Source organism: Ahaetulla prasina, chromosome 6, assembly GCF_028640845.1.
Source record: "Ahaetulla prasina isolate Xishuangbanna chromosome 6, ASM2864084v1, whole genome shotgun sequence".
Classification (NCBI taxonomy): Eukaryota; Metazoa; Chordata; class Lepidosauria; order Squamata; family Colubridae; genus Ahaetulla; species Ahaetulla prasina.
Window position 1 is genome coordinate 24,213,971 of NC_080544.1, and position 12,619 is coordinate 24,226,589.

Here is a 12,619-nt window from a genome sequence, read left to right on the forward strand (position 1 = left end):
TGGAAAGATAATTTAATCAAGAATGTAATGTTTTTCAACCTTTGTTTGAGAGATAAAAGTGGCCTTTTTTTTGGTGGAATTCTAGATTTTAGGCCAAATTCCTGCAGTCTGTGCCAAACAGTTCTTGCACTCAACTTCACATTCCATTGCGCTATTTCATCTTGTATACACCCAAATGATTTTCTTCTGTCACATAGGCACAGCCTCTTAATTCTTCTATCATCATTTGCTGTTGTCCACCTTTTCCTGCCTTTACCAGGTTTTGTAGTTATACGTCTTCAAAAACTGAGAAATGCCACCTTTGGTTAAGTTTCCACCAATTTTTCTTCTAATTTCTTTATAACTGTAGCCTTGTTCACTTAATAATACTATTTTACATCGCTTTCTGTGTGACCAGTCAACTCTTTGCACCATTACTTTAATTTTATTACATTTTACAAGCTCACTAGATGAAAGAACAAAAAAAAAAAACCCAACCAACTTGATAGCGATCACACAACACACTGACAAAATGTCCTCCTCTCAGCTTCAATACATGACATCAATAACTGAATCCTACTGTGATCTGATTGGCTCATTCCCAAAACAAGATGACACCCGATTGGCTCTCTAAACACTCATGTTCATTGGATACAATCAGATGAAGGAAAGCCACCTGGTATCAACCTAAGCAAGTTGTGCTTCCTTTTTCTGGTTATTTGGCTATAACTTTTTATAAAATACAGATAATTGAACAAACTTTGTCGCATTGCATTCTTGATTAAATATCTTTCCATTGATATATAATTTTATGGTACTACTCCAAAAAAAAAGGGGAGTGTTATTAGCCATCAAACCTCAAAAATACACTTTTCCCAAAAGGTTTCCACAATTTGGGCCACTATTGTAAGTTCTTTTATTGCCACTTTGATTTTTTTTTTTTTTAGCCATCTCAGTGCTCCTAGCTTGCCAGAAATTTCAGAGATGGAGTTCCTAATCATCTTGGTGGCTAAGGTAAATTTGATCAGTGAAGTCGGCTTTCCAATAAACAAACTCTTTAAGACAGGAAAAAGCTACCTTCCAATATTTTAAACCTGGAAGTTGAGGAAGAAAATAATATTTATTTTAAACCCGAAAACATGTACAAGATGCATGACAAAGTATACATGGGTTAAGTGTTGAAACAAAGCAGTTTTGAACATGTATCAGGATTAAACTGAAATTAAGATCTTACAAAATTAACATTCCGTTCTAGAACATGAATGAAAACAGTTCCTTAAATTACATAGGTACGAGGGATGCAATCGAGTTTTCCTTTCTTAATGTAATTTGGAAACGGTATCTGTGTATCCGTTCAAACTAGTCAATACAGATACTCATCTTAGGCAATTAACCATCAAATTATTTTGTATTCACTCCATTCAAAATTGAAATAGAAAGATAAGCCTTGAAGAGATAGATAGATGATTAATCCAAAGATTCACAAAAACGTAGACCCTTGAAATCATGAAGTCACAAAGGATTGTACAATAATAACTGAAAGGAACATGAGTCTATACCACTAAAATATTATATTCTATGCTTTTTTTTTATTCAGAGAACTACTGCTGACTGAATGTAATGGGACCTTGACTGATCTAGCAAAGTACCTACTTATCTATAGAGGAAGTTTAAGGCAGAATGGAACTCTTCTCCATTCACCTCTGTAAATCTAGGCTGGTGAACCTAGCTTTACACCTCAAACCTTAGAATAAAAAGTTAATGTGCCTGCCATTTGGCCCACTGAATGGCTCGCTGATGCCACAGTTCCTTCTAAAAGCAAACTAAACAATGGGATAGAAGCAGTATTAGAGGTCTAATACCCAGTAGAAGTCAAGCATCTAGACCAGTGGTGAAATGCAGCTAGTTCTATCCGGTTCGGGTGAACCGGTAGCACCTGCGGCAGGAAACTCCACCCATCCGCCCAGATGTCGTCATGACCCGTTTTCGATGCTCTGCGCATGTGCAGAAGGTCCTGCGTATGCACAGAGGTGTTGTGCGCAAGCAAAGCGAGTGCGCACACGGCTCCCATTTGCGAACGGGTAGCGAAGGTAAGTGGATTGATTAGTGTTCTAGACCAGGGGTCTCCAACCTTGGCGACTTTAAGCCTGGCGGACTTCAACTCCCAAAAATCTGGGAGTTGAAGTCCGCCAGGCTTAAAAGTCGCCAAGGTTGGAGACCCCTGGTCTAGATAATAGGTATCCCCATTGCAGTTGCAAAGTGCTATCTACAGGTGGACTGAACTGAGACGTCATGAAACACTGAAGAAGAGGATTATATGATACCTGAGGTTGAGATTATTTTCAGTGGTAGTACCATAACGGAGGTGATCATCTGCTGACTGGATCATCTGCTTGGCTTCTTGAGTAGAGATGCTCTCAGCCTTTAAGGCAAATCTGTGTGTGTGTGTGTGTGCTCTCTTGAGAATGGGTCTGATAAATCGGTGCAACGCCTGGAAAGGAGCACCGAGTCCTACAAATAATTACATTCTGTGTCACCGGTTCTTTTTTGAGTCCATAAAGGCGCTTAACAAAATGACAGAACTAGGAACTGGAACAAGTTGAAGAAGCTGAACTTCTCGAACCGTGACGCTGAAAGAAATGCAGTTTGCCTGGCCCTACTGTAGCTAACACAGAATGTAGGACAAAACATGTGGAAGAACCGTTTTATCCTTAGTACCTTCATGGATCTCCATGGCTCAAAGACTAAAGGCGGGGGGGGGGGATGTTGTTGTTGTCACAGTAAAAAAAAAAATTCTAGGGAAACAGAAAAGCACCCCGAAGGTACAAGGAAAGAAGAACGTGCCCATTTTTCCCTTTGATCCATTTCCTCTCATTCGGAACAAATTCCCACTGAGTGAACCAAACAGTCACCCTGACTTTATCCTATCATCAGTGAAGGATGCGCAACCTTTTGTTGAATTCACTGCTCAGTGTGAACGTCAACCAAGAGATCTGTATCCACTGAAGTAATTTGAAACACCCGAGCATAAGCAAAGATGGAACAGACGCGTGCTGCCCTGAAGCCTGCCGTTTCTTGGACGACTAGAAGCAGCAGTGAGTCGTCATTAGAAATACAAATAATTATCAGAAGTTAAGGGAGAAAAAGAGAGAGAGTATTCCTGAAGTTTTCACAGATCTGAACAGCCAATCTAAGCTAGGGGGTTGAACCTGGGTTTAACCTAAGGGGGGAATGTTATGCCAACAGATCAAACTGCCTTGTGAGCTGTATCTGCAGAAGAAAGGCTTCCAAGTGATATTACCTTTCCTTTGAATTGTTTAGTGTGTCTTCATCCAACAACTGAGATAGCTGACTAAAAATCAGTGGGGGCTTGGAGAACCATTCATGTGCGTATCAGTCAAGGGGGACTCCACACCTGTGCTATAGAGGCTGTCCAAATAACCACCAACAATTTCCGAAACCAGGTTTCTGTCAGGAATGGTTTGTGCCAGACCATAGATTGCACTCTATAAATTGAAAAGGGAAAAAAAAAAAAAAAACAGAACACCAGGATCAGCTAAAGTTTATCCCATGCAACATTACTTCTGAAATGTGTTACTTGCATTTGCATAAATAATGCCCAGATTAGGTAATGATAAAATCCAATGCTTATGAAATAAAACAACCACAAGCCATATAAAAATCAGGAGCAGATTAAAATGAAAGCCCATTTAAAAACATTAATTCATTTTTTTTTTAATTTTAATTTTTAATTAAAATTAAAAAGATGAAGAAGTGATAGGAAAAGTTTTAGAAGGTGTCAAAATGGACAAGTTAACAAAAGAAATTAAAGAGAAAGAAGAGACAGATTACTATATAATCTGGAACAAATGGTCTGAATGGCTTGAGATTAGAAATAAAGGGAAAAAAAATAAAGGGGAGAGATTAGAAATTTACAATATGTCAATAATAAATATGTAAGAATCTAGAAAAATAAAGCTATTATTATTAGATAATTTAATGTAAATAAAGAAAATGAAATAAGAAAGAAAATAAAATAATAAATGAGATATGGGGGGAAAGGTATAAAAGCGAAAGACCACTAAGAAACATTGTTTAAAAATAGAGAAATTATATGTTATATGCTGGGTGTTTGTCATATTGTGTATCACAATAAAACAATAAAAAAGCTTTTTTAAAAAAAAAACATTAAAATCGAGCAGATTATCTTAGTTATCAAATCCCTAGGTATAAAGGGGTTGTGTAGTAAGGCCAGGCCACCTACAGCAGGGTTGTCCAAACTTGGCAACTTTAAGACTTGTGGACTTTAACTTCCAACTCTGGGAGTTGAAGTCCACAAGTCTTAAAGTTGCCAAGGTTGGAGACCTCTGACCTACAGAAATTCTAAAGAAAGCTGAAACATAAAGATATAGCAGAAAATGACAAGTGAGATGCTTATACACAGAGATAATCTGAAAAAAGCCCTTTATTGAATTTTCATCCAGTGCGCACCAGATTGTAGCGCACCCAGATAAAGACTTCTCTGAAAAACCTCCAGGCTAACACTAAAGAAGGAAGTTCCCCCAACTTGTTTATATTCAAATTATTTATTTCTTTAATCAATTGCATGATTCGTACCTGGAAGGGAAGGGCAGCCCAAGTCACTATGCTAAGCAAAGAAATATTCTGCGTCCAAACTAGTCCTGGTCAATAGCTTAGTATTCACTGGGCATATTCAACTATAAGCTAAAGTAAATGCAGTGCAATTACCTTATTTTTCGGACTATAAGACGCACCGGACTATAAGACGCACCAAGATTTTCAAAGAGGTAAACGAGAAAAAGAAAAGTTTTTGCCCTCCCCGGCCCCCAGGAGCACTCTTGCAGGCCCTACCAAACCCTCTGCACGTCCCGTTTTTGCGAAAAATATTTTTCGCAAAAACGGGGCCTGCAGAGGGTTTGGGGGGCCTGCAGATTGCTCTTGGGGGCTGGGGAGAACAAAAAAGCTGTTTTCTCAAAAAAACAGGCTCGTTTTTGGCCTTCCAAACACCCCACGTCACGTTTTTGCCCTCCCCAGCCCCCAGGAGCACTCTGCAGGCCTCCCAAACCCTCTACAGGCCCCGTTTTTTTGGCCTTAAACCCTCTAAAGACCTGTTTTTTGGTGAAAACAGGATGCACAGGGTGGGGTTTCAGGGGGCCAAAAATGGCTGTATTCGGTGTATAAAACACACCAACATTTCCAGCCTCTTTTGGGGGGGGGGGAAGAGTGCGTCTTATACTCTGAAAAGTACGGTAATTAGTAAACTAATTAAGATGTAATAAAGGAATGTGTGAATTACAATCTGACCTGACATCTCTTTGAATGAATCTAGCAGGCTCGCCAGCCTCGACTAAATAAAAATACTTGGCCCCTGGCTGAAATATAGGTATTACAGGATCTTTGGTGTCAACTTAGCAAATATCCCCAAACTTCCCCAATCTGATTTTTCAGGCTGTGTCTAGGGTTTAAGTCATGTTCTCTGATTTGCTTTCTACCAACTGTAAGTGTCTTTGTCTCTCTCTGTTTCCATAATAGGGAACGTCCAAAACAAATATGCAAAATTTCTTTTTTACCATGCCAGTGGTCTTTTCCTTTGGATTCTTCATGATCTCAGAGACACACTCTCTGATATCCTTCACCAGTTGTTCAGCCACCCCAGGTTCTGTTTGTAGCAACGTTACGCAAAAATGGATGCTTGGAAAGAGATGGAGAAAAGTAAAACGTTAACTTTTCTTCAAAATCGGAACCTTTTGTTTCTTGATCAGAACTGGGAAGAGCATGAGAAATCATGTTGATTCACTAGCTGCATATCACATGCTTATTACAAATTAACTAAAGGTTCTCTATTTTTGCAACATCTGAACACACACTTAAGTTATTGCTTACCATCTTTCTTTCCTGTATTATAATGAAGTGTGTACTTTCTGTAGGGAGTGGATATTTTCTTTCTGCATTTATTATGCAAATTATACACAGGAGACCCTGTGAAGGTTTTAAATAGTAACATCATTGGCCCATTATATTATGATACTATAATTTCAGCTTTCTGGAAAGCCTGTTTCAATTCATGTCATCTTAAACCCTTAGCCAGGGTTCTGACCCAGCCTTAGCAAAAGCAAGAAACAGATTCCTTTTCCTGAAAAACCCTTCTTTATTTACCTGCTGTGAATTAATTGCATTCACCCACCGAAAAGTCCAGGCAATAGTCCTTTAAGGAGTTAACTGCAGTACAGACCTTATCAGTTCCTTGCGATAATTGCAAGGCCATGAGCTCCCAGACGAAAGGCTACAAAGTAAGTTCTGTCAAGCAGTCTTTGTGGCACGAAACACAATGAGCAAAAACTTCAGAAATACGAACGGTTGTCTCCTACGACAACCACTCCCCTTTCCTTCTATTTATTCCCCAGCGAGGGAGGGGCCATTCAGCATTAACGTGTACTTTGCTTCCCGAGTCGACTCCTTGTCCTCCTTTGTTTACCTCTCCTAACTGCTCTGCACATACATGCATCTGGAACAAGCCCCAGCTGTTCTTCCTCCTCACTCATATCAGCCTCCAAAGGCAGCTTCCTCTCCCGTAGCTGGGAAATGTCGGATGGCCCTGGCTCTATCTCTGTGTCAGATGCAGAGCATCCATCAGAGCCTTCCCCAGACTCCAGAACTGGCCCAAGTTCCTACCCAACCTCTTCATTGTCTGAGTCTGCCGCCAGTTCCACTGGAAGCTGGCGGGCCACAACAGGTTGGGCATAAAAGAAATTTCATAATTCTCCAACAAATTTATAGGCAAAGTGGAAGCAGAGACACAATTTCTTGTCAACAATTTCTTAAGGGCAAGATCTCTCTTATTGGTAAACTAACAGCACTGTTGCTAAAAAAAAGCACAATACCCGAATTCTTTGTATCTTCTGTTGAGTGTTCACTGAATTAGGGGAAATCAGAGAGAAGCTGCAGACTATTGGAGAGATAACTGTACAATGAACCACAGGCCGTTCATAAATAACCCTTGGCTATTCTCAACAGGTGTCACAATACCAAACATCATCCACAAGAACTTCTTAACAATAATATTCTCGCTTGAAATGATTTCTAAAGCCAATTCTCTTTCAATATGTTTGAAATTGACTTTAAATTTAAACTGAAATTTGACCAAGTTCAATATAGGTAATCCTCAATTTATGACAAGTTGCTTAAGACAGGGGGCTTCAACCAGTGAGCCACGAGGGGTTTGCAACTAAGCCGTGTAAACCAGGGGTGAAATCCAGCAGGTTCTGACAGGTTCTGGAGAACCGGTAGTGGAAATTTTGAGCAGTTCGGAGAACCGGTAGTGGAAATTTTGAGTAGTTTAGAGACCTGGCAAATACCACCTCTGGCTGGCCCCAGAGTGGAGTGGGAATGGAGATTTTGCAATATCCTTCCCCCTAGGAGTTGGGAGGGAATGGGGATTTTGCAGTATCTTTCCCCTGGAGTGGAGTGGGAATGGAGATTTTGCAATATCCTTTCCCCAGGAGTGGGGAGGGAATGGAGATTTTGCAGTATCCTTCCCCTGGAGTGGGGTGGGAGTGCAGATTTTGCAGTATCCTTTCCCTGCCACGCCCACCAAGCCACACCACACCCATCAAGCCACACCCACAGAACCGGTAGTAAAAAAAATTTGGATTTCACCACTGGTGTAAACGCCCGATGAGTACACATGCATGTCCTCACTTGTGCTCCATTTAAGTGAACGGCAGGCGCACATATGTATGCTGCTCATGCCAATGGAGCTGCACACGCGTGCTTGCTGGCCACTTATGTCAACCATCCCCTCCACCCTCCCCTGGTCTGCAAAATTGTAATTCTGAATGAGAAACCACGCAAAATAGCTAAAGCTAATGGGAGAATGTATCTCTCTTTTCTTTTGCATGGTTTTTCAAAAACTGATAAATTCAATATATGTCCTATAAGGATAGATGTGGGAAAGGCATTTCCTGATACGGAGAAAAATTTCCCCCTCCCTTTCTAATAATTATGGAAGCCCTGTCTAGATCCAGTGGAAGCCCACCAACATAACTGTAAAACAAATTAAGACAAAATCATGGAGGATTAAGGCTCTCGAAGCTATGTATGCTTGACAGATGTGTATCCGCCCAAGATCAGAAACAATCGATCTCTGAATTCCAGCTACTGAGATGCAACAAAACATGGAAGTTTTGTCTTGAACCCCTCCTTGTGAGTTTCCACAGACTTCTGACTGGCCACTGGGGGGACAAGTGGTCCAGATTAGCCATGAGTCTGCTCAATCCAAGAATTTTAGGTGCTTGACCAGTGCTCTGCTTCCCTCAGCTGAAAGTGGTAGAGGAAAAAAAAATAAATCCCAGAAACTCACCTTCGAGGGAACTGCAAAATATTAAGATTCCATCCTCTGGCTATTAACAGGGTTGACAATCGGTAAATGTCAAATGAATCAGACTTGAAAGCGAAGACAGAAACCTCTGGTTTGCCAAGGATACAGATGTGCTCCATTTTCCGCAACCTTAAACAGAAACATATTAAAAATATGTTCGATTTAGTCCATGGTCCTCTAAGTTACATTCAGTGCTGTAATTTATGCCACTATCAAAAGTTGTAATTTTAGCATCTGTCCCTTTTTTGACCCAGGAATCAGTTAGTCTTAACAGAGAAAATTGGGCGACTGAGGGCAGGTTGTTTTCTTTATTATTATTATTATTTTCTTTCTTTACAAAATATGTACCTGGACCTGTGGTTCTGCGTATGTATCCACAGAACAAGAGAACAAAACATTGTCCAAAACAACATGAAATATTATCACTTTATAAAACAACTTGACTTTAAATGAAGAGTTTGCAAGAAGAGGCCACAATTAAGCGCAGGGGCCACATCCGAATACAGAATGTCATCTCATAATTTAATTCAATGTAAACAAAAAAAAATAAAAAAAAAAAATCTTAAGTACTGAGCCACCACGTCGCACACAGTCCTGGCCAAATGTACCATATAACCCTTTAGCAATTTAGTTAGTTGATATTTGATTAAAAATAAATTCCACTTTTAATTAAAATATTACTTCATGGAGCTTTGTTGAGAGATATTCCAAATCTCATCTTTCTTCTAAATATGAAAAATGTCTTGGAAAAAAGGAGATGGAAGGAGTAAGCGTGAAAGTCTTCTGAACTGTACATATCTAATTTCTACTCTTTCAGTCAATACGGCTCTTCTTTCTACCAACCACAAACAGAGAGCCATGTAAGAGTTATCTTTAAAAAGTTAAAAGTTCCCCTCGCACATATGTGCTAGTTGTTCCCGACTCTAGGGGGCGGTGCTCATCTCTGTTTCAAAGCCGAAGAGCCAGCACTGTCCGAAGATGCCTCCGTGGTCATGTGGCCAGCATGACTAAACGCCAAAGGCGCACGGAACGCTGTTACCTTCCCACCAAAGGTGGTTCCTATTTTTCTACTTGCATTTTTGATGTGCTTTCGAACTGCTAGGTTGGCAGAAACTGGGACAAGTAACGGGAGTTCACCCTGTTACGCAGCACCAGGGATTCGGGGAAAATAAAGTTCAAAAATACTCAGCTCAAAAAAGGACTGGTTTTTCACTAATGTTCCTAAAGGAGAAGGAAGGGAAGCAAAGCTGGCTGAGGGACTCTGGGAGTTGAAGTCCACGGGTCTTAAAGGGACCAAGGTTGGAGATCCCTGATATAGAGAATAAATAGGAAATCGTATACGTACTCAGATACGATGAACCGTGTCGTTGAGATGATCTTCCTGGTGGCTTCCACATAACCTTGTTCTCCTAAGTGCACCATTGTTGCCCAGCAAGCTGCAATAAGGCATCCAGGTCTGGAACCAGCAATAGTGGGCGAGGGGTAAATTCCTCCTTGCCAATCAGGAGCAACGAAGAACTGGTGCTGTCGGTATTTCACATCGCTGTACAGTATCACTGAGGAACCCTTTGGAGCGTAGCCGTACTGTAAAGAAAGGGCCAATATTCAAGTTGCAAAATAATCCCCCACCAAAATCACCCTTGACAGCTTCTAAGACCCTTTTAACAGGAATTAGAAGATTTGCTAAATTAAATCATTCTCTATTGATTTATCAAATAAGAGATGTGCTGTTATCACTGTTCGCGAAGCCTTACCACTGGTTTTTGGTTTTTTTTTAATTAAGAGGTATTCAGAATTCTTCCAAAGAGTAATTCTAAAGAGTAAAGTCATGGAAACAAATTGTGTCTTGCGCCAAAGGTGGAGAATCCCACATGCTCTCAATAGCAGACAAGTATTTGATGTTTAACAGGAATCATTCTCATTGATGTACTTTGGTGTAGGGCTGCAATTTTAAACAAACTGTCATGATCTATTTAATTCTCTGGGGGCTTTTTTGTGTGTGTATTTCATTTATTCTATTGTTTAAGCTGCCTCGAGTCGCCCCAAAGGTGCTTTTTTCCAAAAGGCAACTAGACTTTCTTGGGTTGTTGTTTTTTTGTTGTTGTTGTTTTGAATAAGTTTCACTTCTCATCCAAGAAGATTCTTCAGTTCTAACTAAAAGTTCAAACTGAAGAAGCTTCTTGGATGCAAAACAAAATATTTTCAAAGAAGAACAAGAAAGCCCAGTTCTTTATCATCATCATCATCCTTTTAACAACCCCATAATCCCTTGCGGGGTTGAGTCTGGGCAACTGAATGTTTACTGGCCGGATGCCCTTCCTGTTGCCAATGCGGAGTTTTTGTTCAGCAGATAAATTCTCAGTGTGCCCAGAGGGAGAAATATCTGCCTCCACCTAGGATCGAACTCACAGCCTCCTGATTGTGAGGCGAGAGCTTCATCTCTAGGTCACTCACAAGAAAGTCCAGCTGCCTTTGGAAAATTTACCTTTGGGGCAACAATGGCCTGGATGATTAAGAATCCCCATAGATATTCTGCTTAGAGTCACATAAAAGTGAGATGGGTGCCTATATAAATCAAATGAAGAAACATTTTTTTTAAAAGAAATGAAACTGTTTTGGAAACAATTTATAGAGGAAATATGCCTGATTCAGTTTAGCACAGTTTCAAAGCAACTCCAGTCAGAATCATAATCATAATCATAATCATAATCATAATCATAATCATAATCATAATAATAATAATTTTATTTGTATACCGCCCTTCTCCCGAAGGACTCAGGGCGGTGAACAACCAAATAAAATACAAAAACAAACACATACAATATTAAGAACAACCCTTAAAAAACTTATTCAATTGGCCAAAAATTTAAAATACAATTACACCCTATAAAATTACAGAAATTTAAAACCCATTAAATTAAATTAAAATTTTAAAAATCAAGCCAGTCCAGCAATACGAAATAAATAGGTTTTAAGTTCGCGGCGAAAGGTCCTAAGGTTAGGCAATTGTCGAAGTTCAGGGGAAGCTCATACAAATCTTCCTTGGCTCACCTTGTGCGTATCTGCAGAAATGCTTGTGACTCCTTTCACTCGGAAATCAAAACGCTTCTCTAAAGGAAACCCGGCCTTCTCCATGAAGACGATGAGAAAGCCTCCCAGGCAGGCATCCACATGGAAGGGAATATCGTATTTCAGGGCAAGCTGCATCAGGACAGAAGGAGAACTTAAGTCATTTTTTTCCTGGGTCGCAGAAGTGAACTACCAGTAGAGCTTGATGCTTGCTAAAACATATTCCTTACAGATAGTGCTTGGCATTCGGGCACAATTGAGCTCGAAATTTCTGTAATTGTTAAGTGAGTTTTGCCCAGTGGTGAAATCCAAATTTTTTTACTACCAGTTCTGTGGGTGTGGCGTGGCTTGGTAGGCATGGCAGGGGAAGGATACTGCAAAATCTCCATTCCCACCCCACTCCGGGGCCAGCCAGAGGTAGTATTTGCCGGTTCTCCAAACTACTCAAAATTTCCACTACCGGTTCTCCGAACTACTCAAAATTTCCACTACCGGTTCTCCAAACTACTCAAAATTTCCCCTACCAGTTCTCCGAACTACTCAAAATTTCCGCTATCGGTTCTCCAAACTACTCAAAATTTCTGCTACTGGTTTTCTAAACTACTCAAAATTTCCACCAACGGTTCTCCAGAACATGCTGGATTTCACCCCTGGTTTGGCCCCATTTTATGATTTTTCTTGTCACATTTGTTAAGTGAATCACTGCAGTTGTTAAAGTTAGCAACATTAAGTGAATCTGGCTTCCCCGTTGACTTTGCTCGTCAGGTCGCTAAAGATCGGGACACTGCAACCGTCATAAATACATGCCCAGTTCCCAAACGTCTGAAATTTTGATCACATGACCAAGAGGATTCTACAACAATGTTCCTAAGCGTGAACAATGGTCATAGGTCACTTTTTTCAGTGCCTTTTTAACTCTGAATGGTCACTAAGTAAATGGCAGTAAGTCAAAGGATTACCTGTATTTAGGCAATTTCAGGTATTGTCTAGAAAAATCTATTCAATGCCATCACCTTTTAAATTAGCACAACCCAGACTTTTGGCCATGGCTAACAAGAGTTGGAAGGTCATCTAGTCCAAACCCTTCTGCCCAAGCAGGAGACCCTACACTATTTGTGACAGGTGGCAATCCAGTCTCTTCTTGAAAGTTTCCAGTGATGAAGCTCCCACAAC

At 40.3% G+C, this 12,619-nt stretch overlaps 1 protein-coding gene across 1 annotated transcript in view; it reads right to left on the reverse strand.

The window, feature by feature from the left end:
- Positions 1-1,048: 1,048 nt before the first annotated feature.
- Positions 1,049-12,619, reverse strand: part of SGPL1 (sphingosine-1-phosphate lyase 1) — a 63,430-nt gene continuing 51,859 nt past the window's right edge. The window contains exons 10-14 of the mRNA XM_058187915.1: positions 11,429-11,578; positions 9,723-9,961; positions 8,360-8,506; positions 5,571-5,691; positions 1,049-3,485 (exon numbers count right to left, since the gene is read on the reverse strand). Coding sequence (XP_058043898.1) covers positions 3,339-3,485; positions 5,571-5,691; positions 8,360-8,506; positions 9,723-9,961; positions 11,429-11,578 — 804 coding nt within the window. The 3' untranslated portion in view covers positions 1,049-3,338. The remainder of the gene's footprint in view (positions 3,486-5,570; positions 5,692-8,359; positions 8,507-9,722; positions 9,962-11,428; positions 11,579-12,619) is intronic.